The sequence below is a fragment of the Panicum hallii genome, chromosome 4, assembly GCF_002211085.1.
Source record: "Panicum hallii strain FIL2 chromosome 4, PHallii_v3.1, whole genome shotgun sequence".
Taxonomy (NCBI): Eukaryota; Viridiplantae; Streptophyta; class Magnoliopsida; order Poales; family Poaceae; genus Panicum; species Panicum hallii.
In genome coordinates this window covers 5,644,899-5,669,834 of record NC_038045.1, presented here as the reverse complement: position 1 = coordinate 5,669,834, position 24,936 = coordinate 5,644,899, and the positions used below count along the sequence as shown (strand labels likewise).

Sequence of the window (24,936 nt, the reverse complement as noted above, 5' to 3'; positions counted from 1 at the left end):
TTTAAAACAATCAATTATTTTAAACGGCGAGAGTAGATGCTAAGGATGGACTGGATGAATAATCCATAATTTTTATTAACATTTTTCTCGTGGCATAGGAGACATGATTTCCCACAGGTCGCACTCAATCATCAAAATGGCCTCCCCGAGCATTTCACACGGAAAAACAATAATTTTATCTCAATTTTTTAATGAAACGGTCCTCTCTGAGTTTTCATATTTCAAAACCATTCTCGGGCTTCTTTATTTATTAATATTTAATTTGACGCTAAATTAATAAAAATGAGCTAAAAAAACAAGAGAAGGAGCAAAGGCAACCATATAGACATTTGGACTGGCCTGGCCCACCTTGGCTTTAGCCCATTCAAACCCACGATCCCCTCGCCTCCCTTGCCGGAATGCCGGCGGCACTTCGACGCTCGACCTCGACGAACCGATGGACAGCGGAGGTGGAGAGACTCCCGTCAAAACAGATCGAAGCTTTCCAATACCATCGCGTAACACCATGGCCGGCGAATACCAGGCCGTCTCGGGCGCCAATGACGGCAGGCTCCTCCGCCGTGGCCGGCGGCGTCCGAAACCTGTGGGCGCGATTCATTCTTGGGTGGTTTCCATCTAGAAACTGAAGTTAGCAAGCGACGAGCAAATCCAGCAGGCTGGTGATACAACCATAGCATAACTGAAGGCAGGAATTAATGAGTGGGGAATTCCACACAAGGATGAACACCTTCCATCTTTGCAGCCTCAGGTACTCGGATCCCCGCTCCTCCCCTCTCCCAACCCCCCTCGCTATAAATCCCCCCTCCCCCTCGCTGCGTTGCGCTTCACCTCGAATTCGCCTCGCTCTCTCCTCCGCTTTCCTTCCTGCTGCTCCGAGAGGTTCTTGCAGGGAAGCCATTGCAGCAGGTAAGAAAGGTTGAATCTTTTTTGCTTCCGGGGGTATTCTTCTTGGTGTTCTTCTCTGATTTCTTGCGAGGAATTTTTGGCGACCCGTGGTTGCTTTCTTGGTGCTGATTGTATTTGTTTTCCATGGGGAGAGATGGACGCGGGAAAGTTCCCAGCGGGGATGCGCGTGCTCGCCGTCGACGACGACCGCGTCTCCCTCATGATCCTAGAGAAACAGCTGAAGCATTGTAACTACAACGGTGAGCGTTCTCGCCTTGTCGGCCGCCCCTGAAAATTTTCCTCCCGATTCCATTGTGATAGAGATCGAGGTCGAGGCCAGATGAAATTTCCCAGTGATTTTTTTCTTATTTTGTTGGAATTCTTGTGGTGCGTGCAGTGACAACGGTGACGGACGCGAAGACGGCGCTGGACATGCTCAGGGAGAGGAAGGACGTGGACCAGTTTGAACTGGTGATCAGTGACGTCGTCATGCCCGACATCGATGGCTTCAAGCTCCTCGAGCTCATCGGCCTGGAGATGGATATCCCAGTCATCAGTAAAGCCCCTGTTGCTCAAAATCCCTGCTTGCCATTTTATGCATGCCGTTCCTCTGATCCTAGAATCATGAGTAGTAGTACTATTTTTGGATATTGCTCTGGATAGATGCACTGAATGGATTTTACACATTTCGTTTGGCACGCGTGATATCCAGATAGATCTGTTGGTTCTGAATGTTCAGTTAGGATAGTGATAAATGGTCACATGTCTTGAGTTACAATCAAGGTAATAACTGCTAGCTTTTATGGTTTGCAGTTTTGTATTTTTATCTTTTGTTCCTATGCGCTAGCAATCGTGTCGGCTTCTTAATTTTGTCTTGTGTAGCTTCGTACATGATAGTTTGTTTGTAAGCCTTACGGGGAAAGTAAAATTTTGCCATTTGCGATAACTGTTACTGTTGTTCATAAGGGCTAGATGGTGCCGCTGACCACTTAATGTTGTCATTTAGTCTCATATATTACAGTTCCTTCATAAGCCCTATGTAAAAGTTGAATTTTGTTGTTTGCAATTTTGTAGTTACCATAGACGCTAGATACAGTCAACCTGACCAAATAATGTTGCCACTTTTAGTTTCATATGTCAAAATTTGTTAGTAAACCCTATATGCAATTGAATTTTGTCATTTATAGTGTTGTACTTCACCTCGGGTTCGTCGGACAAAAACAAAAAGGATACTTCGGTCAAAACATTCTGGTGAAGTGTCTTTCTATTTTGAATGGGCACGTATCCGCTGCAAACCACAATTTCGTGCAAACTCCGTGCAAACCAACTAACAAAAGTTATAAAAAATTCTCAAAAAAATTATAGATGTACTTCGTTGCCTACTCGACCACTCTATAAAATTTCAAGTTCAAATTCATCATATATTAAGAGATACAAAAAAGAGAAAAATTCTGAGATACAAAAAAAGAAAATTCTACTAAATTTTCTCTTTTTTGTATCTCTTAAAGTATGATGAATTTGAACTTGAAATTTTATAGAGTGGTCGAGTAGGAAACGAAGTACATCTATAATTTTTTTGAGAATTTTTTATAAATTTTGTTAGTTGGTTTGCACGGAGTTTGCACGAAATTGTGGTTTGCAGCGGATACGTTGCCATTTTGAATTGCATTGTTGCTATCACTCTGCTTTGGTCGTAGCACTTTCCGGTATCCAATTGTTTTAGGGTCTGTTTACAGGCCAAACCATATTTTTCCGTCAATTTTCTTGCACCAAAGAGAAGGGTAAAAATTAAATTGCATCGCTGGAATTCAATCCAGCCACCTGTTCTAGTCATAATTGAAACTCATCCACTAGGCTACAGCTAAAGTTGTAAATGGAAAGTAGATAGCATATTAGTTAACTATTTAGAAATTAAATTTTCAAATTAATCACAGTTTTTTATTTCAATTTGGTTCGAAACATATATAATTTTGCAAAATTTGTTCATCTCATCGGCGAATGAATTTTCTGAATCAAACTAGCTACTGAGTTGTTGTTTGAAGTTCATTTCATACTCTACTGCTTCTTCACTAGGTGCAATCAAGGTAACTTCTGTTGTTTGTAGTTTTGTGTGTTACCATGGGTTGGTAATTAACCATTAGGTGCAATCAAGCTAATTATTTCATTCTGTCATTTATGGTTTCATAAAAATGCCATGGATGAGTGAGCTCTAGGTGCAACCAATACAGCTTCCGAGTTTTGTGGTTTGCAGCTCTGTTCATTATTATTGATGAATTACTAGTATTCTTTTCAGAAGGATGTAAAGGATGACCTACTCTAACAAATTTGTAAATTTTATCTTATTAAATTCTGAAACACAAACGTGGCCATGATAAATACTTGACCTTTTACTATGTATGTGACGCATTTTCTTCAAAAAGAAGGTAAATGGCACATGTAATGCCTAAAGAAATGACAAATGGGAAAATGTTCCTAGTCAACTGAGTAACATGAAGGCCACGTGATTATTTGATGTCTAATCTATCGATTTTTTGTTGACTTCTGCATTTCAAAATTGACCTTATGTTGCCTTACGTCATGCAGTGCTATCTGCGAATGATGAGACAGAGACTGTGATGAAGGGGATAAATCATGGTGCTTGTGACTATTTGGTAAAGCCAGTGCGCCTTGAACAACTTAGGGGCATATGGACACATGTGGTGAGGAATAGTAAGTCCGATCCAAGGAACAGCATCAGCGATGGCAATGATGATGCTGATCAGAAGTTACAATCTGGGGATGGTGATAAGGGTGAGAAGGATGGTGGAAACCACACCAGGAAATATTCAAAGAAGAAGAAAAAGGATATAGATGGTGCTGATGAGGACAAGGAGAACGCATCATCCACCCAGAAGAGGCAAAGGGTCCAGTGGCCTGGTGAACTACACCGCAAGTTTGTAGAAGCTGTCAATCAGATTGGCATTGACAGTAAGTTCTCAAATTTCGTGGCTCCTTTAACGACATTAAGTTTAATTATTATGTTAAATTTTGTTTCTCATAACAATCTTTTGTTGCTGTAAATACAGGGGCTGTTCCAAAGAAAATATTGGAAGTCATGAATGTGGACAGCCTCACTAGAGAGAATGTCGCAAGTCATCTTCAGGTTTTGTTTATACTATTATGCTTGACTTCTATGCTTGAGTTCCTATCTGCTATAGTTAACAGATATTTGATCAAACTTGCTTCTGCCCAATTGCCATCTCAAACTCAATATTTGTGTTTATGTCAATTGAACTTGTGTTTGTAATACTTCTAATGGAACTTGTGTGTCTGTGCTACACAAAATTTCTTGTGCCATACGCACATATTTGAGTTTGGGATGGCATTCGCACACACACATTTCTGGAGTTAGTGAAACTACAGTCTACAGAACACTTTCAGTTTTCTTTTTACTCCTGAATATGTTACAGAAACTACAGAGCTCATTTCATTTCTTTTATTTCCATGTCAATCTTTTTCTCTTAACAAAAAATTACTTGTCTATCTTGTGATTTCAGAAGTACCGTATCTTCCTGAGAAAGCTCAGTGAGGGCAAAGTCAAGAAATCTAGTCCATTTGCTGATGGACCCAAAGCATGGCGCAGCGACTGGGTGCCTGCTTATAGCACTACGAACATAGCCGAAAGTTCCAAGCATCATCGAGAACTTGGTAAATACCAGTCAGCCCCATCCTTTGTTGCCTCTCCAAGCTCAAGCAACCCTTTTGCAAGGATGAATTCACCACCTGCGTTTGGAGCACGCACTTTTCTGCCTACTCAGTCAGTTCAGCTCGTAAGCTCCCAAAGAAACGCTTGCATTCCTCCGCAGGACAAGGAACCGGTTGGCCAAGGTGTCAACCTGTCAGGTGCTAGCCAATGCTTCCCTTCCGGCCCTGGCAGCTCCTTTGCAAATATACCAAATGGTGTGGTGTTCAACACAAGCAAACCTCTCTATCTTGGTATTTCTGGCAGTTCATTTGCAAATATCACAAGTGACAGTCCACCATTGGCCTCGAGCAAGTGCTGCCCTTCGCCTCGTTCTTGCAACTCCTATGCGAGCATATTGTGTGGCAAGATTCTAGGGGCAAGTAGAGGTATTCCTTTTGAAGACATAGCAGATGATGAGATTCTGGCTCCTTCCATACATTTACCGATGCAGTCTCCTGAGTTGGTGAATCAGCCCCCGGATCAGATTCAATCATCTTTTGCTGGCCTATTCAACCAAGTTGCCAGGGAGGCTCACCAATTTGCAGGACCTTGCAACTCCTGGAAGGCTGCTGTGCCGTCAAGGTTTCCTGATCTTAGTCACAACGTTGGAATGTCTAAAGGTCCATCACAGGGAAACATCGTCAAGATCAACCAGTTGTCAAGACTTGCAGCCTCCTCTGGACAGATTCCAATCCTTGGAAATTTGTATCAGAACCAACTTGCAGGGATCATAGGTAAAACTGCACCTGCATTAAGTTTCAGTGAGCAGGTGGAACCATTCAACTTTGGAAGCAACACACACTATACAACAATGTCGATTGGTAACCCTGATCTAGGTAGTTCTTCAAGCACCAGACCTTCATTGCCTAACCTTCAGATAGACAATTCTGTCATACCGACCCAGATACTGAATGGTGAGGATGCAAGTGGCAACCTCCCTGAAGGTGGTACCAATAATCAGCAAGCTGTTGGCGATCAAGTGATTAACAGCAATGAGTTCCTCGTTGGAACAAACGAGGTGCAGAATGGAGCAAATGGTGGCCTGAATGATTTTTTTGCTGACATGGTTGATGAAGTAAGATCATTTCTTATTCTTCTTTATGAATAAATTCTGCTCATTTCAATCTACCTGCTTTGTCCTGATATTTTCATTGAGTTCCATTTTTTTCTCTGAAAGCAAATACTACAAGCAAAGAATTTACTTAACTGATGTTGGTTTAGTTACTTTCTAGTTGTTATGCCTGTTCATGCATAATCTCAAACATAAGACATGTTTAGTTGTTAGCTTATTTTGACATTTTGTCTAAGAATATTTTCAGGCTTTACATGTGAAATTAATGGATACTACTTAGGTGAGGTTCATCTAACTGAACTTCTTCAATTGCAGCAGGATTTCGTCAACAATGGTGATGCTTTCCTAGGTGGGGACTGGGACTTTGCCCCTTGAAGTCATATCTGGGAGAGAGGTGTTTCTGCGTCTATGTAGTTCATGGTTCTTGGGTGTTGTATGTGCAAAAGTTGTGCTCTGTAGCAGGCTAGCTAGGAGCAGGCCATCTCCAATGGAATCCCATGTTTATCTAGTTTAGTGTAGTCATGTGGGTTCTCTTTTGTATCAGCTGTAGCTTCAATGGAGTCCCATGTTTATCTAGTTTAGTGTAGCCATGTGGGTTGTCTTTTGTATCAGCTGTAGCTTTTAACTTGGTGGTGCTAAGTTTGGCTGGAGGTGTGGATGTACCACCCCCTAACAACTCAGTCCAACTGTCGACGTCGGCTTAAATTTTGGTGGCTGTTTTCAGTTTTATACAAAACCACCTAGACCCTCTTATATGGATCTTCTTTTAGTTGGGATTGTAGACAATGTTATGTCAGATAGAAACAGTTTCTGTGTATGTTTTAGATATCCGGTGGTATGATTTTTGTGAACAATTTGAAATGTATTGATCTGTTTTTCCAATCCATGCAATGCTGCTATTTCTTGAAATTAGACTGATAGCCCTGATTTACATGCGAGAACAGACAGAATAAGTGCAATATGGCTTCATTGTTCGCTATCTTAGAACTAGAGAGGCAGAAATAGCGTAGAGCATGAGGAACCTTCAATTCATAAGATGTTGAGTTTTAACAGTTTCTGATGCTTAAGTGTCATAACTCATTTGACAATTCACCTTGTGTTATTAGAACTTTATCAGTTGATCATCCTGCATATAATAACGAAATTGTCCCTTTTTTCTTTTTCATTTCTATCGGTACAAATATTTGTGTTTGTTCACTGCAACAGCAAGGGCGTTTTTTTTTCATGAAAGTTGTTCTGCCATGTCCTAATGGCTAATAGTACTGATCTATCGCCTCTTGCACTTCTCTGAATTTTTCGTTGTGCGATGCATGTTTTCCTGAGTTCTTCGGATTTATTTCAGATTCATTCAATTTATTGTTGTAGTTCAGACTTTGCACTCTTTTCGATGGTAATTGTTTCCATATGGGTTTATGGTTTGCATGAATATTCAGTAGGCATCAGCATGCTGCATCTTTGAAGGTGTCCAGCAGCACACACTGACAGTGACCTTTGAGAACACCTGTTCTTTTCTGTGCATGGTGTTCAGAAGCAGTAGGGCATCGGGGACAAACTAGAGAAGATTGGATTTCTAGAGCTTCAGTTTTGCCTTGCGTGGTCTGAAGACTTAGGTGGAAATAGCAGCTTTAGCAATTTCAGTTGCCTAACTAACGCAACACATACGTTTTCATCTTGTTCTTCAGTTCCAATTTCCCTGTTCTTTCTGTATCCAATATCCTACACAAGCTTGTGATCCTTGGTACATCGGCATGGTGCTGCTAAATTCAACGTCTTTAATTTCTACGTCATAGCTAAGCTAGCTAGCAGTATGCACCCATCCCATCCCATCCCATCCATGCCGTCGCTCGATCTCTACCCGGCGGGGCCTCTCGCCAGCTGTGGCGCCGTCCGGCTGGTGGTCCAGAGCGTGCTGAGCGCGCGGAGGCGGCAGAAGTAGTCGTCGACGGCGACGAGGCAGCGCGCCGCCTGCCTCGCCGTCAGGATCTGCCGGAGCGCCTGCAGCGCCTGCATCCGCAGCTCGTCCGCCTGCCACGGCAAACAAAATCCACACATCGTCTGAGCAACGAGCGAGCATGCATGGCTAAAAAGGAAAGTAGATTAACAGAGAAAGAGATCGTCACCTGTCTGAGGAAGGTGCCGACGGTGGCCAGCTTGTCCATGGCGAGCGCCATGTGCATGTGCCCCATCCCCATCCCCATCCCCATGTAGCCCGCCGCCGCCGCGTCGGCGCCCGGGTGGTGGGGGTAGAGCTGGCCGCCGAACACCCCCGGCGACGGCGGCTGCGCGTCGGAGGCGACGACCTCGGAGAGCGACCGCAGCAGCGCCTCCAGCTCGGCGTCGAGCGCCTCCTCCGCGCGCCGCGCCGCCTGCTCCACGTCGCGCGACCCCGCCGCCTGCTGCTCCGCCAGCGGCTCCACGTGCCGCAACCCGACCTGCATGCGCCGGCCGCCACCGCCGCCACAGCACGCGCGCGCGTGTTAGCATCACGGGATACAAATCAAGTAAAGGGGGAAGCAATCGCTGGACGCGTCTCTCCGTCGCGACGACGACGCTGTTCTTGCGGTCTCACGCGCGCCATGGATCGCCATCGTCGCCTCTCCCCATCGACGGAGGAGCTAGCGCGTGATGACGCCCGCGGCAGAAGCTGATTCCTCGATCCTCACCTACTCCCCCGCGACTGCTGATGAATGTACAAGCCCCTGACGTGACACTGCTCGTGTCGTACTCGTACGTACGCAGGCGGCGGCAGCATTACCCCGGCGACTTTTCTGAATCGGAGCTTCGGAACTGTTCCATCAACTACCGTGACGTCCCACCTGCTACCTAATCCCTCGACCAGTTACATTTATATATATAGCATCGACTTCGTATATATATATAGATATATTCATATATGCTAAGTTTTTCTTGGTGACTTGGCGTTGAATGGCTGTGAGGTTGTCAGGCTGACGTTGCGCGTCACGGCCCCACGTGTCAGCGACGCGTCCGATCCATTGGCATCGAGCTGACGAGTTCCTGGTCTTTTGGCTGGGGAGAGAGAGATCTAGAGAGAGAGTATACCTTGATGAGCTCGGAGGGGCGGAAGCCGCCGATCCAGAGGAAGCAGCGCTCGGCGGCGCCCTTCCAGAGGCCGGAGAGGAGGTGAAGCGGATCGGCGGCGGCGAGCCGGGCCTTGAGGCCCATCAGCGCGCCGTAGTGGGAGGCGGCCTCGTCGGCGTACGCGCGCAGCTCGCCGTCCGGCCGGTGCTCCTCCGCGGCGGCGCGGAGCTGGGCCACCACCTTGCTGTGGTCGCCCAGCCACCGCTCGTACTCCAGGTTGAACAGCGCCGCGTCTGCATCGCGTGCGTGCATGGACGCACGTGTGTTCCATCCATGATCAGTTGACCACGTAGTAGTAGATGGATGCACAGCCATGGTTTTTTTTTTCATGAGAGACAGAATTTGTTGATGCATGCTAGTGGCAACACAAACCTGGGCTTAGGGTTCCTGTACCCCATAGTGCGGCACCCTGTGTGAAGAAATGAAGAGGCATAATTAGCGCTTCACACTTCAGAATTAATAGGAAGATACATGAATGTATTAATCTTTTGCAATGTTCTTTTTGTGATGAGTAATTATTTGTAGCAATGGATTTTTTAAAAAAAACGGTTTCAAAATTTGTAGCAGTGTGCAAAATCTTCATTCCTCTGAAAAGTTCATGATGTTTATGAAATTACTTCCTGTTTCAGAAAAAACATCTCTGACCTCTGAAACTACCCAGTTCATCATTTACCTGATGATGAGTTCTTGCCATCTGCATCTCCTGCTCCAGATGCGCCAGCCTGATCCTGCCTGACTCTAGCTGCTGAATGTAAGCCTGTTCCACACGCAACAAGCGAAGGAATAAGAAATTTAGTAGCTAGTGCATTATTGCAGCTCATCTTCCATGAAGGTCAATAAATGAAACTTTCAGCGAAATGTATTATATGTATGTGCAGTCTAAAGCAAATCTTTTCTTTTGGCATTAGGTTAACTTCACCACGCCCTACAATAATCTTTTCTCTCGATCAGTCGTCAATGGCCCTTCCTTGCAAGACTTTTTCTCCTCGTGTTTCGAGGGTTGACTTGCCCACCAATTTTTTAAATCGAAATTACCTTCTTCCTCAGCCGGCTCTTCCTCGCGGCCTCCCTGTTCTGCGCGAGCCGCCGCAGCGTCTTGGGGTCCGGCGTCCGGGGCCCCTCCTGATCCGAGCTCGAAGGCCCCGCGCCGCCGCCATGCTTGCCGCCGGCGCTACCTTCTCTCTGCAGGTTGTGATCATCACAACGCGGCACACACTTATTATACACATGAAGCGCTCGTCGACGACCACCGGAGACGATAGAGAGATCAGGTTGTTACACACACCTTGATCGATGCTTTGGAGCTCTTTCCTGCGCCGAGCGGCCCGCCTCCGGCCTTCGGCGGCGGCGCCGGCGAGGTCTTGGAAGGGCCGGCGACCTGTGCTCCCGCCACTGAAGAAGCCATGGAGCCCTGAACAGGAAGAGATCGAGGATGGCGGTTAGAATGTTAGATATATATCCAGCTCGATCACATCATCTTTTGTGCTTTGAGCTGGCGAGGTCGTCGAGCTTGGAAGCATACCTTTGGGGATGGCTCGAAATGCATTGGCTGGGAGGGGAAGATGTTGAGAGTCTCTGCACGCAAGAACAAGTCCTGCAAACATTAGGACCTTGTAGAGAAAACACACGCGCATGTGCACATATGTTAATGTTTTCCAACTTTCCGCATAGACGGTTAATTTTTCAGATGCGTGTAGGAAAAAGATCTTCAGATATATATAGTTTTCATTTCACACACGCAATGGTAAGTAGTAATAAACTGGTACCGAAGGGAAAAGGAGGTGTAAAATGCTGGTGGTTAATGTCAGAAATGGGGAAAAGGTGTAGAACATTGTGCTTTTGCCTTATTCTAGCATGACATCTTGAAACTATATCGGTCTGTGTTTGTTACGTGTCACTCTACTCTACTCCAACTAGCTACTAGTTGGTAGCTGGAAATATATCAGGAGATTGCAATAATGGCACATGAAACAGTTTGAGATCAACTGATGAGGAAAGCATGTTGGTATCTCAAAATGGTGAAAACTACAACTAAATCAGCCAGATCACATGCTTATTTGGACAAAGTTTGCCAGACACGAACTTGCAGCTAATGGAAGCTTAGCAATGACATATTCCTTCAAGATATGCGCTTATAGTGGACAGTGGCCAAGCATTTGTGAAAAAAGAATGAACTTTTGCAATGTCAAGCTAGCGGCTTACGCGGTTGTTGTTCTTGAATTGATGGCTTAGCTTGTTGCTGGCCATCGAAGTAGAGGAGTAGGGCTTGGTCCAGATCAGATGGCATGTCATATCCTTCTGGATCCCTTCTTCTGCACTTTCAGAAATGCAACAGAATATCACAACTGCTCTAAGCTTTATTGAGTAGTTACACAAGATAAGATTATAAATTTAAAAATGTTTTAGTTGAAAGAGCTGACACTAAAAAATAAATTGTGTAGCGATGGAATAAGAGCTTGCATAGAGAGGTTGAACTAATCCCTTTGCTTGCTATATGTGTACTCAGAGAAAGGAATAGAATAGCACCATCAATTATTTGTTTGAAGATAGCACATAACAAAGAATCTGTATCTCTCTCCAACAGAAGAACTAAGAAAAAAAAACATGCATAGCAAAGGAGGCAAAGCTTCTTAATTCAGCTTCGGGTTTGATAGCGATCATTTACATGCAGCACAACTTGAATTGATTAACTTGATAAAATTATCCCATGAGCGCATACTAAGATGATAACGAGTAGCTAAGGAAATAGGAACCATTAATTAATCATAGTGAACATCTCATGCAAATCATAATGATCAGGTAACAGGATTTTTAGAAGGAAATCATCAACTGTATAATGAAACACCTCATGGCTCAAACGGTGTGATTCAATTTTGAGAAAAAGGCGGAAACGAGGAAAATAAAGGAGAGCTATCTATCTAGAAAGCTAAATGGATGGATTCACTTACATGCTGCCATGGAGGGATGAAGAAGGTTGGACCATGCCGGAGGTGGATGGATACGCCATTCAGATGACTCCTTATTACTTGAACAAAGAACTCAGCTCTGAACTTGCTTCTTGACCACTTCACATAAAATTGACCCATCTTGAAATGGAGTGGATCATCCTTACCAATCTAAAATCAACTTTCTCCTTCTTCTTCTTCCTCTTCTTCACGACAGAGCTGCTGTATGATCAACCGATCGATGAACAAAAGAGTTGATAGCAGCAGCCTGCTAATTTGTTCCCCTTTCCTGCCAGATGACTAGCCCAAAACGAATCACTTGGGAGCTGTGTGGCCTTTCTTCTGACCAGAAGGTAACGGATGACTTTTGGCTTGTGGATCGGAGTAGTTGTGCAAGAAATAGAAGGGAGCCAGTGGCTATAGAAAAGTTGGAAAAGCAACATATCTTCAGACTTCATAAAGAATTAGGAGATGTGATAAGGTCTAGGCGATCGGGTAGTTTTGGAGCGGTTTTACACTTGTCGCTGTTTCATATCTTTTCACATATTGACATTTCAGGAGGGTGGATTTGGTTGAATTCTTTAGAAAAACATATCCGAAGAATCGGTCCAAACTGGCTCCATCTTTTGGATCTACTTGCACGGGTAGGATAGCAAGTTTAAGAGCCCCTCCAAATTAAATTTGAATGATACAAATGAGAAGACAAAGAGCCTTTTTCTGATGCTTAATTTAATTAATTCCATGGGTGTTCTGTCTTCTGCGCCTTACTTGTCTATCTTGAGGGACACAAAAAGCTAGTGAAACTCGTCTATTTTAAATTACTTAATTTGGTATCTAACAAATTAGTCGGAGTAGTGGGATTAGCTTAAAAGACGGGTTTGTTTTGTTCGGCCCACCATCAAGGTTAGGTGTCATGTCATTCTCAAGCAGATAGATCCATTTCTCTCTTGGTTTAAGTTAACGTGTTAAATTAGCTAGCTAGACTTGATTACGCCGACTCGATCTATAGAGCAAAAGAGAGTTTCCATTTCCATAGGATGGAGGGGAAAAGAGCCACTCTTGCACTGTATGGCATTTCTGATTTCTCCTTTGCTTTGCTTTGGTCCAACTGACAGTCAGTCCAACTAGTACATATGTCGTATGGCTATGAACCATGGCAAGAAGCCAAGAACCAAAAAAAAAAAAATTGGTCTAGTGAACCATTTTCAAACCCCAAAAATACACAGTTTTGTTTGATTTTTATTGTTGTGCCATGTTTTCTTGACTTTTATTTATATATATATATATACATATATATTTTCATGAGCTCAAAGGCGGTTGATCGTTTTTTTTTCTTTTTGCGAGGCATATTAGTATAGTGTGTTAACATATTACTCCCCTGTGTACATATTGGCGTAGCTAGAGCATACTGCTGGCATACATACGCTACATGAGTAGTTGCTGCCGGATTTATGAATAAAATTAGTACCTTCAGAAAGCAAGCTCACCATCAGGTCTGACTCTGATCCGAGTCCTCCTTGATTCCTGGCATATTGCAGCATTTTATTCTAATCGGTTATTGTCTGCTGGTGATCCTCCCGTTCGATCGATTCTCGGGCTGTGCCACTAAATACAGATGCGTGCATTTCCATGCAAAAAGGCCCTTTTTTTTAAATAGACCATGCAATTGCAAAAGTCACTTGGGCTCAAACTTAAAATTCATGCAGCAGAGCTAGCAGTTGGACTGAGCCAAAGGAGTTCAGGTCTGACATGTGAATGAATCATCCGAAAGAAACAGTTCAGGTAACTTCTGTCCAAAACATCTTAATCTTGTCCCAGTTCAAAATCTGTGCCCAATCAAACAATTAAAACCCCTCAAAGAAATGAACCCTGAGTGAGATTTCAAATCTAGGCGCCGCCCCTGCAGTACAAACGGGCCCGTACGAGCAGTGAACATTCAATTCAAACGGGGGAACGTGACGTTGCGGGGAGGCAGTTGGGTGGCAACGGCAGCAGGTAGCTGCGGTTCGACTCGACGACCACACAACGCAGGCGCAGCGCTCGGAAAGCCAGTTGGGTCGGTCGCCCCGTCCTGCACACACATTCCTGGGACCTTCCTTCTCGAAACAGAACGGCCATGCCCCGGCTTTGACATCGTGACAAGGAAGGAGCGGACGTTGAAAGGAACCGGTCACCGTTCAAGTCTGGTTTTGAGTTTTTTTGCCTTGACCACCACTGGACGGGTGCAGCGATGCCATAGGTTGGAAAAGAAAAGGTTTTACTAGTAGGATGCAATGGAACACTCTGAAGAACTGATTTGCTGGGTTCAGACTTCAGACAGTGAGAACACTCCGATCCTCCCCCCTATTTTCTAGGATCCCAAATACAAGTCATTTCGGGATTATCCTAAGCCGATGATTTCTTTTAACTTTAATCACTAATTTTCTTTGAAAAAAATATAGATTGACTACATAAATTTTTTAATGCTAACGGATTGATCATGAAAACTAGATTATAATAATATAAGGCTCCATCAATTATAGTGCTATAGGAAGAACTTTCCTAGCGGTCCCGTCAATTGGCACAGGAGAGTTACCAGCCCATAAAACATCTCACAGAACGCGTCCAGTTGGGCCAAGACTTTATTTTCCAAGGGAACCACACATGCTTGCAGCCCATAAAAGACGCATCAACAATGAATAAAACTTGGGCAACAACTTCACCTGGAAATGGAAGCTCTGCTTCTTTCTTCTTTTAGATAATAGAAGTTCTGGTTCAATATCACTTCAGAAGCAAAACCACGCATCTTGGAATACAAACACTACACAATAACATAGAAAGCTAGCAGTTCATTGTTTTCGGATGCATTTAAGACATAACCATTCGAGTTGCAATTAGCAGGTGAAGAACGGAACCAGCCATGGAAGCCTAACAACCAGATGCGACTACAGCATGCTGTCGGTCCTCGCCGGGAGCCGCCTGAAGAAGTTGAGCGGGACGGACGGCATCTTGTGGCGGAACCTGGGGTGCCTCAGCACGTACAGGCCGGCAAGGAAGACCACGACGCGGAACGGCGTGATGTACAGGACGATGGCAGCGATGAAGCAGAAGACCACAAACAGCGCCGTGGCCCTCGGATCCCTCCAGCTCAGCAGGGACTGCAGCCGCTCACCCTGTGTCGCGAGGTCCCCGACGACGGTCTGGATCCTCCCGGCGACGCTCCGCAGCCGGTCGTAACGCATCCGCACGATGTCCGGTGGGCGGGAGGTGGGGAATGTGTCGAACTCCTCGTCGAGCTCGTCAGGGTGGGCTGTCTCGGCATGAGAGAGGCGGGTGTCCATGTGCGGTGGCTGCCTCGGACGCCACCTGTAGTACCACACCCCGATCAGAAACAGGTAGAGGAAGATTGTGGGCAGTATCAGCTCTGGGTATAGGACCAGTATCACAAAGAGGACATGGATCAGTATAGTGGTCAGCGGGTTCCTCCAGTGACAGATCTGATCGAACCACTTTGCCACTGCAATCAGGGGGCTCAGAACACCCATGATACGGAAGAAGTTTGCCTTGCTCTTTCTCATGCTCCACATGTGAGAGTCCACATCCAGCATGTACTCCACAATTTCCTTTCGCAGCGGAGGCTCTGCACGGCCCAGCCTTGTTGAGACAATGTTTGTGGCTTGACGCCTCAGGTTGTCTACCTGCATCACGGATAGTGGGTGCACATAGTGCATCTTGGGCAGCAGGGGCTGTGAATACAGATGCATCATGTTGAGCAGTGATGAGCATGTGAAACGGACAGCAAGCTGCACCTCACCCATCTTCTTAACACCAGCAGGTGTCAGAACAATAAGAGGGTATGAGTGGGTATACACTCGATCAGTTTCTAGTGTCGAGAGGCGGATGCGGACCTTCCCAATTCTTGTGTCCCGGGCACCATTAGCCTTTTCCCCGCCATTCAGGTGGCAATTGTCAAATACCCCAATTGTGATCACAGTGCATGGGTCATACACCTCCCAGGTGTACTGTTCATTCCATTTGGGGGTGAAACTGTCAATTATAGTCCTGGTCCGGACCCATTTCTGTCCATACTTTGCAACACAGTAGGCATCAGTTGTGCCACGCCCATCCTTGGTTTTCATCGGCAACAGGCCCTGTGCTGTCAGAATACCCAGCTCAAGAATGCCAATGCTAGGTTTCCACAGAGGTTTTGCAGTTGGCCTTAAATCACTACTGTAATGTGTTGACTCATCCAAGACATGATATCCACCTTCAAGACAAATCCTCAAGTGAATCCGGCTGGAAAACTTTGTCTCTTTCTTCTGCTCACCATCAATCATCACATGCTTCTCAAGATTATACCACTGGCTGGTCAGCAACCTGTGATCCAGCCTTCGGGGTACATGCTGCAGAGAAATGACTGTCCTTCCAATTACTTCATCCTTCCCGGGGGCCACCCTGTCCTCTACACTCAACATCAGGTGCTCCTCGAATGGCTCAGCAGCGACAAACATCAAATCCTCATTCCACATCGGGTTCAGCGTCCGGCTTGGTGATACCCTGGTTCTAAGAACTTGGTTGCCTAGCATGGCTTTGACATAAACCTCAGGGAACCTGGTCTTATCATTTGGTATGAGATCCTGGGCTTCAATGACATTGACACGTAGATACCAAAGCTTTGGAGTAAGATACACCTTTGATCTAATACTCGCGAGCCCGTCTCCAGGGACAGAGGCAGCATCAGAATGCCATGCGTCAGGGAATGCTTCATCTGCTTGAGTACCCATCCAAACAGCCAACATCAACTCCCCCTTCACCTTGTGCCCATGTCGGTCTTCTAAGCGATACCACTGTGGAGCCAATGGGCTATCAGGTGGCACTCTCTTTGGGACCTCATTCAGGTCAAATACAACACGCCCAATGAAGTCATCCTTAACAAGATCCTTGTCCTTGACCACAATCTCCACAACTGATGACTGAATGCGCTCCTTCGAAAAGGCAAAGACCTGATTCCACTCTGGGTTGTTGTTCTTCTCGAAAAACCTGGTTGTGCCCTTATAATTCCCTAGCTTCACCTCAACATACGGGTCACAGCCCCCAGTGATGTCCATGTTTGGAAGTTCCTTTGCTTTCACCACTCGGACATAGAGGTACTGCATCTGCTCAACCAGGTCATAGGTGCTGGTGAGCTTGTCACCAGCAGCATGGCCTCCAAGGTGAGGTCTCGTCTCCTTCAAGGAGTACTCCTCAGGACGGAACGGTGGCCTCTGCATCATCTTGAATGAAGATCTTCAAACAAACAACTACTCACGGAGTCCAGGAAGAACCAAGAAATCCCAGATGATGTCCTAGATGAGCTGGAACAGCACCAAAAGTAAACAGTATTAATAAACTACTAGTACAAGGAGTGCACACTAATGAATAATAATATGAAACGATGAGGAAACTAGTACCTCTGCGATTACTTGTCAGGAAACACAGCTAAGAGCATTGTGAACATTTCCTCATCTTGCACTGTGGGAGGAAACATTGAAATTCAGGTGAGCACTCTACATCACCAATCTTGGAAAAACACCTGCAGCAAGTATGAGAACTGGAATGAACCAACCAGGTAGTGAAAAAAAAACTGCATTTCACTCAATCTAAAACCCTCCTGAACACTGGAGCTATCTGATCTCAGAAAACATCGCAGCGGCGCGGTGGTTGCTAATCGAAGTATACTGACTAAATTGAAAAGCAACCATCTCTAATAGCTAGTACATGCAAAACCAGGAGGAAGAAGGGCAACGGATTTGACCCATCCTAAAAATAGAAGCAATCGACATGCGCAACAACTACAGAGAGAAACCAAAATATAAAACACTAAGACTAACCATAATTACTTGCCACGGAAAAAGGAGTAAAGGAACTCGCCAACTCTCCAGAGGCGAGCAAAAAGCCGGTGTCTTCCCCACCATTGCAAGACGCCAACAGCTCCAGATGGGCACCAATAATTACAGCTTTACCTTTTCTAACCCACTACACTACACTTCCTTTCCGCAGATTCAATTTTTTTTCCACCCACATCCTCATCTCAACGACGACCGCAGCAAACAAATCCCCAGATCCCACGCCATTGCCACCCCCAAACAACCCATGAACACAAAGAAACCGCTTGCCTAAAAGCCTAACCGCTCGAGCAGCGCCACGCAGTCGGAACAGGCGCAAATCCAGCGACTACCTCCGAAACAAGAACAGATCGAGGAGCCGCGGGCTCGGCCACCGGCATTACCCTTTCCATCCACGGGCTCCCGAGGAAACAGCAGATTAAAACCGCAGGAAAAACAAAGGCTGGCAAAGGAAAAGCACGGATCTTTGGGCCGCTTACCGACGGCGGCGGGCTGATCTCGCGCGGAGCGGCGGCGAGGACCCAGGAGCTTCGGCGGTGGAGGAGCCGGCGGATTTGCGCAGGGTTTTCCGGCTTTTTCTCGCCAGCAAAGACGAGAGAGAGGAGAGACTCAGAGAGGGAGAGTGGGAGGCTGCAGATAGTACTAGAGCGGCGTGGAGTGCTCGATGGGGACGAAGTGGAGTCCAGAGTGGGGTGTTTTCGGAGCGCAAAAGCCCCTCCCTCCCCTGGACTCTGGTCGGTGATTTTGCCGTGGAGACCCTCGAGCTTGGTTGAATTGCTGTGGGTGGACCGGCCGCGTACCTCGGGTCCCGTGCCAGCTCTATCTACATTGTCGTTTCCTAGACCCTCCTCTCTGGAAATAACTCGTGGAGTCATCAAGGAAAAAAAACAAAAGGAAAACTGCATGTTCTCCGTGTTTTCTCTGCCTTCTCCCCTTCACCTTCTCCGGTTGATTCGGTTGATAACTTGCAAGTTGCAATCGAACGACAGTCAATGTTTAGCTCCCTAGCCTTCAGATCTTAAAATTATTCGGCCCATGTCATCCGGAAGTGGTACGTTGTGCTTCTTTCACCAAACCTAGTAAGGGGATGCTATTTTCTCCATCCGCTTGAATTCAAACATCCCGTTTTGAGCTACTAGTGTCCTTCCTTTTCCTTTTACTGAAAGGAATTATGTCAGTAGATACAGACAGGGTACCTCCAGCTAATGCGTCCAGCTCGAGAGACGCGAGGTTATCCGTAGCCTCGCGCTTAGCATTTGGGTGACGAGACGTACGGCCCGGACCTGACAGCTGGGGTCACGGTCTCCGGACCTCACCCCGCGGTCTAGCAGGTCCGGTGCCACCACGTACCTACAAGGACAAGACTCAGGAACGGCTACTGCGGGCCCGAACCACCGCGGGGTGGTCTTGGGCCCGTACGTGTGGAAGCCGGACCCCCAGAGGACCTGTGCGCCGGACTTCCCTTCCCGCCGGGGAGGAGGTCCGGTGCCGCCACGTGCCCTTGGGGAAGCGGCCGCTAAACCAGCACCGCCATGTGTCCGGTGGCAGCCAGGCTTCTACGGGAAGCCAGCCCAACTACCGCATTAAATGCGGGTGGTTGGGGTGCGCGTGCCCGATTCAGGGCATGGGCTGCCCACTGACATGTCGGTCAGGTATGCTGACACCACGGTAAGCCCACTAGTTACCGAAGCAGCGCGTCGCATCACCGCACCGCGTGCGCGGGCGAACGGCATGTAGTCACATCACAGCGCCGCACGCGTGAGCGAAGGGTTATTATGACCTGCTGCAGAAGGGCTGCGGCGTGCGCTGCTACAGTGCGCGCGGAGGCTACAGCACGGGAGGTCAACATAGCCCCTTCGCCTGTCAGTGGGAACTGACCCTGAAGTAATAGCACGTCTCTCACTACGCATGTCGCTGACAGCAGACCCTGTGCAAGCGAGACGGCACATGATCATACCCTGGTGGAGGATATGCACAGGAGCTGTAGAGGAAGATTTCTGAATCTGTGTCATTTAAAGCTCCAATGTGTACGTTATTTAATATGTCGCCGGGTCCACCTATCGGGATCCCGCTCAGTGTACGCGCTCCCCTTGAGTTTATAAAAGGGAGAGCGCGCACGTTAGAACCTAAGCTTTCTCAACCTTTCTCAAGTCCACCAACACACAAGTTTCATAGACTCACAAGTAATACAACACACAGTGGACGTAGAGTTTTACGCTCCAGCGACCTGAACCACTCTAAATCCTTGTGTGCTTTCCGTGTTCATACGCCTCTTGATCCGGCATTCCTTGACCTCCCCAAACTCATTCTAAACTGGAATTACACGGGTGCACTCCATCACCCCGCTGGAGAAATCCTCCAACAAATTCCCTTTCCCTTTTGACAAGACATGTTTATCTTTTTATCATTGTCTACTCTCTAATCTCCCAACCACAATCTCACCAATTTATATCTACAAAAATAGCAAATTTATACCACAAAATTATACAAAAAATACAAAGAATTGGAATGAAAATTAACAATTTTAAAGAAAACTTCCATGAAACTTTGGAGAAAATTTTAAGAAAGAAAATTTTGGGGAAAACTTTGGATAAGCAAAAATTATGAACAATAAATTGAGAAACAAAAGGTTATGCACATAATTTTGGAAAAAAATAATTATGGAGAAATTGAAAAGGGGATCTAGAAAAAAGGGAAAAGGAAAGTAAAAAAGTACCTCCACAATCGCGCTTGGTTGTCGGATCACCTGCCGCGGCGATCGTCGAGGTTTGCGCCGCCATGTCGTCTCACCTAGCTCTAGGGCACCGCAACACCCCTGTCTGGAGAGGTCGCTATGTGACCCATGTCTAGCACCACTCTTGTGCATGAGACCGCCATGTCGATGATGGCTAGAGAGAGATCGATCGAGGCGCCGCTCTTGCAGGCTCATCACGCCAACGCACCGTGCTAGGGTCGAGCTCATCCAACCGCCTCGATCTGTTGCGACACGCTTCGATCCGCTACCACTGGCCTCTGATAGCATGCTCATGACGGCATGCTTTGGCATCGGGCGGAGCCCGAGTTGCCTACCGGCGGCGTTGATCCGGATCTGGGAAGAGAGAGAGAGAGAGGAGGGAAAGAGAAATTGAAATGGGGAACGGGAGAGAGATGCTGAGGAAAGAAAAATAAATAGGGTGTCTGTCTCTACGGTGGGCCAATGCATGGAAGCAAGTGGGGCACGAGGGGAGGAAGGATCACCCAGTAATTTCTAAAGTAACGAGTGATGTCAGATTTAAATCTGCGAACCAAATAGTATCATCAAGACAAATCATTCATCTTAAAAAAGATGAATGGTTGACACATTTGTTACAGATGCGGCCTTATATTATTTGCTCCATCGATAAACTTCACCAATCCTACGTTCCCGGTGGATATCTATAAATGAGGTGAAGAAACGAGAGTGGTAATGGTAAATGATGTTCTGATGCGCATTTTCTTCTTTCTTCCTCGTATACTGCTTTAACTTGAATGTAATAATCGAATTGCCTATCCATTCAGAACTGGCATAAAGAATAAGGAGGTACATGAATAACTCTTTTATCCTCATTTAAGAGTTTGTTTGGACTCAAAGTATTTTTGAAGTTTTAGAAAATACTAAGGTTTCGAAAAGGACAATACTGTTTGGATGTTACAAAACTTTGTAGTTTTGAAAATCTTTTATTGCTAAAATTGTAGTCTTTTGAGTTTTAGAAACTCCACTGCATACCTTTTTCTAAACCATGGTTTTACACGTCTAGCTTCTAAAACTATTGTTTTTTATACTATGATTTCTTAAAACTAAAACATTCAGACAGAGTCTAAATCTTTTCTAAAATATGTATCATAACTAACGCATACATGACTACCAGTCTATTGAATCTTGTCATGCTCTGCAGGATCTGGTAATGTCATACGGAGGGAATGATACAACCATTTATAGTGCACTAATTAAACATTCGAGTTTGTATGTTGGTGTGTCTGCCATCACCTCTACTCGATCTATATTACACGCCAGTACCACTTAACAGTTGACGTCATTTGCGTATACCTTCTATCCTCATACTAACTATGTATGGACATATAATTGTTTGGTTTACTAATTAAGCCGTTGCAACGAATGTGCCACTTAGCTAGTTTGCTAAAAATCACAAGTCAAGCAACCATCAACTCAGCTGAACCTAGGACAATGGGCTAAAAATAGATGCGTAAGTTTCCAAAAGTCCACGTCCCTACCCAAACTGACAAATTGTATCCCCTGCTTCTGTATCTTCATTCTTTACTTACCTGCCATGTCAACGTGATATCTAATCAGTGCCTAGATAATATCCATTAATGTATGATCATGTCCACCGGGGAGTCTCTTTGGCGAAACGCAAGGAGGAAAATGGTAAATTTTACAAGAGGTAGGACTAGAAATAACTTGCTAAAGTTACCTTGAAGTTGTAGAATGATACGTAGAAAATAGTTGAATATGATAAAAACGATACCTATGAGTATTTTGAACCGAAACAAAACGAGTATGCCACCAGCCACTACCATAAAATGCACGGTGAATAGGCTATCTTTCACTAGAAAGCAAAACAAATGGCAAGTAGTAACAGAAGAAGTACGCATTTTTTGTGCTCAAGTCTAATCGAAATCTGCGAGGAGGCTTGACATAGATGTTTATTTGGCCGCCGCCGCCGTCCACAGGTGAACTAGAGCTCGTCTGGTTTTGGAGAGCTAAACTTTAGCCCTGTCATATTAAATAGAATCTTACCACTCAGGAGTATTAAATAAAATATATTTATAAAACTTTTTACACGGATGGATGCTAATTCGTAAGATAAATTTAATGAGCCTAATTAATATATGATTTGCTATAGTAATATTAAAGTAACTATCCGTTAATACTGGATTAATATATTTTATTAGATTTGTCTCGTAAATTAGTCTAGATATTCTGTAATTAGTTTTATAATTAGAATTTATTTAATACTTCTAAGTGATAAGATAAGTTTTTTTTAATATGACAGGGAGTCCTCTGGAACGAAAGCGCAGCTGCGCGTTGGTAAGAATACGAGGTTCACCGACAGAGAGGAATGAATTTGCCGTGCGCTGTGGGAAGCAGGAGGAGAGGAAGGTGTCGACGCGACCCGACCCGACCGCACATGCAGGCTGAGCCACGCGCCGTAACGTGGCGAATTGGCCAGAAGCCGGAGGGGCTACCCGCAAAAACTCCCCGTGGCTTTTCTCCCTGTCCCCCGGCGCCACCAGAGCATTCGATGCCCTGCCCCCGCCCCTCGCAGACAGCGTGGGGCCGGAGGCCCCTGCTCTCGTGGCGTGGGGTGTGGACGTGGGCCCGCCGCTCTCGCGTTCCCTCTAGTCGCGTTGGCGTTTCCTTTTTTTTTCCTCTTTTTTTTCTCTCTTACTGAATCGGCGTGCACGCGGAGCGCGCGCGACGAGGCCGGTCGTGGGCGCCGCGGCGGATTAACCCGAGCCGTGGATCTTTTTTCTTTAAAAAAAACACGAGCCGTGGACGGCGGTCGGGCAGGGGGCACGCGTTGGCCGTTAGCTCCTGCCGTCGTGGACCGAGCCCGGTCGACGCGACACGCGAGTTCAAAATGAGTTACCGCCAGTTCATTTGAAGTACGTCGCCGGTTCATTTGGAGATACGTTGTCAGATGGGTTTGCAGACCAATCAAAAAGGCAGTATATTTTTTCCTTGCGTAGCATATTTTGAAAATAAATTTATAATTTTTTGCATAGGATCTTGGACGTGGACAAAATTTATATGAAACTTTAGAGCTTGATGGTATCTACAAGTTTATAGTTCAACACTTTGAAGTCATTTAGTACCAAAATAATTGATACAAGTCTAGTCAACAAATACAAATCTGATTATTTTTTTACCAAGATGGCTTTAAATAATAAAATGGTGAGCTAGCAAAGTTTCATATAATTATTATCTCCATCTAAGATCATATGCAAAACTTATAAATTTTTATAAATACCTCCTATATTGGAAGTTACTCTACGTATTGCTGCAAAGAATAGGCAATACAGTCTTTTGATTAGGCTATATCCATTTTAATTGACGGTGGGTTTAATTGTTAGGAAATCTCTCCTTATCAACAGGCAGTAGAGATATAGATATGTAAATTATTTTATCAGACATTTATTTTTGCTAAAAAAATTTCCACCACGAGGCCGTTTTCGGAATGACATATCCGAGTGACTTTGTTTCGAGTTTTCACTCACTTTATCCATCAATAACCATTATATTAATCTCGAAAGAAAATCAACCATCATCACATAGTGACACATCACATTTGGGAAACAGAATGATACAATCATCATTTTCAACCAAATATGACGGACACATCGAAAGAAAATGAGTGTCTAATTTAATAAAAAAAGATAGGAAGATATTAAGCAAAGCACATATTAACTGAATGAGCACTGAATGGATACTTTCAATATGGGCTTGATTTAAGTTCTTTCCCAATCTTATCAATAAATTCACTCAAGTGGATAGCCTGTTCGGACGGGCTAAAATTAAGTGCTAAATTTTAGCATCTATTAGCACTCTACTCTTGCTAAAGTTTAGTCCACCCTATTAGTACAACTGTTTGGTGTTTATCACTTTTAAACATTAGCACTTGGCCTTAAGTGTTGAGCTGTGTAGGATAGCAAAGATTAGTTTGATAGGTGATAGGCTAATTGTATCTCCTTTAAACTCTTAACTTATTTAATATATGGGTTTAAACATGTTAAGAATGATAGGGAATGCTCGATTATTGTTTGCACAGGGGTAGCAGAGAGTATGTTGAAGTATAGGTTTGAAACCCAATGATATATCAGTGGAGCGAAAGACAAGAAGATCTTGAGAGGTACGTTGAAGCGATCAGAGGAGGAGGATTACAACACAAAGAAGTTGAAGCACATGTGAACTTGTCAAGGTAAAACCATAGATGAGGGTTCATAATTTCAACCAACGCAAATGAAGATGTCAATAAGAGGAGGAAACTCATCGAAACAAATTCCATGTAAAATTTTAACTGTAGTATTTTACTATTCAATTTATTTGGAACATTATGTTTTATACATGGAGCATTTTATGACTTAAATTATTTTACTATTGGAATGCTATGTTTTATATGTGGAGCATTTTATGACATAAATTATTTGAAATTTGAAATTTTATAGTAACTAATTGAAAAAATAACGCGTGCCAACTGCTTAGAGTCTTATTTTTTTAATAAAGAATGTGGTGAAAACAACACAAGATGATTTTCCACCTTCAGGCCGCAACTCAAATAACCTGGAATAGAACAAGCGAGAAAAAAA

General features: G+C 44.9%; 3 protein-coding genes and 1 long non-coding RNA gene across 6 annotated transcripts; 1 reads left to right on the top strand and 3 right to left on the bottom strand.

Annotated features, from left to right (window-relative positions):
* The first annotated feature begins 429 nt into the window (after positions 1-429).
* Positions 430-6,521, top strand: LOC112890235 (two-component response regulator ORR24-like). Of its 2 annotated transcripts, none has more exons than XM_025957137.1 (7): positions 430-748; positions 1,038-1,145; positions 1,283-1,441; positions 3,469-3,852; positions 3,951-4,027; positions 4,422-5,684; positions 6,000-6,521. In XM_025957137.1, the coding sequence occupies exons 2-7, from the start codon at positions 1,040-1,042 to the stop codon at positions 6,054-6,056; spliced, it is 2,046 nt and encodes a 681-aa protein (XP_025812922.1). In that variant the 5' UTR covers positions 430-748; positions 1,038-1,039; the 3' UTR covers positions 6,057-6,521. The 2 variants fall into 2 exon arrangements, with proteins under 2 accessions (XP_025812922.1, XP_025812920.1); XM_025957135.1 differs by having other exon boundaries at positions 5,997-6,521.
* Positions 6,522-7,222: 701 nt separating this feature from the next.
* Positions 7,223-12,169, bottom strand: LOC112888397 (transcription factor TGAL8-like). 2 transcript variants are annotated; one of them, XM_025954606.1, is made up of 10 exons: positions 11,729-12,169; positions 10,983-11,097; positions 10,303-10,355; positions 10,066-10,191; positions 9,816-9,962; positions 9,454-9,537; positions 9,153-9,189; positions 8,742-9,013; positions 7,802-8,113; positions 7,223-7,706 (listed from the first exon to the last, which is right to left on the bottom strand). In XM_025954606.1, the coding sequence occupies exons 1-10, from the start codon at positions 11,864-11,866 to the stop codon at positions 7,533-7,535; spliced, it is 1,458 nt and encodes a 485-aa protein (XP_025810391.1). In that variant the 5' UTR covers positions 11,867-12,169; the 3' UTR covers positions 7,223-7,532. The 2 variants fall into 2 exon arrangements, with proteins under 2 accessions (XP_025810391.1, XP_025810392.1); XM_025954607.1 differs by having other exon boundaries at positions 10,983-11,092.
* A 2,253-nt stretch (positions 12,170-14,422) lies between these two features.
* LOC112889817 (FT-interacting protein 1-like) lies at positions 14,423-18,269 on the bottom strand. The gene is made up of 3 exons (XM_025956590.1): positions 18,069-18,269; positions 17,155-17,276; positions 14,423-17,058 (listed from the first exon to the last, which is right to left on the bottom strand). The coding sequence occupies exon 3, from the start codon at positions 16,975-16,977 to the stop codon at positions 14,650-14,652; it is 2,328 nt and encodes a 775-aa protein (XP_025812375.1). The 5' UTR covers positions 16,978-17,058; positions 17,155-17,276; positions 18,069-18,269; the 3' UTR covers positions 14,423-14,649.
* A 1,466-nt stretch (positions 18,270-19,735) lies between these two features.
* LOC112890188 lies at positions 19,736-20,738 on the bottom strand. Its single transcript, XR_003228277.1, has 2 exons — positions 20,306-20,738; positions 19,736-20,041 (listed from the first exon to the last, which is right to left on the bottom strand). It is a non-coding gene; the product is annotated as an uncharacterized LOC112890188 (long non-coding RNA).
* Positions 20,739-24,936: the final 4,198 nt, after the last annotated feature.

What these genes read in the sequence shown, in the direction of transcription:
- LOC112890235 (XM_025957135.1), top strand. Translation starts at nt 1,040, where the DNA reads ATGGACGCGGGAAAGTTCCCAGCGGGGATGCGCGTGCTCGCCGTCGAC. An exon ending in ATGTCGCAAGTCATCTTCAG is followed by an intron (nt 4,028 to 4,421) that starts GTTTTGTTTATA and finishes TTGTGATTTCAG; the next exon opens with AAGTACCGTATCTTCCTGAG. An exon ending in TTGCTGACATGGTTGATGAA is followed by an intron (nt 5,685 to 5,996) that starts GTAAGATCATTT and finishes CTTCAATTGCAG; the next exon opens with CAGGATTTCGTCAACAATGG.
- LOC112888397 (XM_025954606.1), bottom strand. Translation starts at nt 11,866, where the DNA reads ATGGGTCAATTTTATGTGAAGTGGTCAAGAAGCAAGTTCAGAGCTGAG. An exon ending in GCTCCAAAGCATCGATCAAG is followed by an intron (nt 9,963 to 10,065) that starts GTGTGTGTAACA and finishes CACAACCTGCAG; the next exon opens with AGAGAAGGTAGCGCCGGCGG. An exon ending in TACAGGAACCCTAAGCCCAG is followed by an intron (nt 9,014 to 9,152) that starts GTTTGTGTTGCC and finishes CACGCGATGCAG; the next exon opens with ACGCGGCGCTGTTCAACCTG.
- LOC112889817 (XM_025956590.1), bottom strand. Translation starts at nt 16,977, where the DNA reads ATGATGCAGAGGCCACCGTTCCGTCCTGAGGAGTACTCCTTGAAGGAG.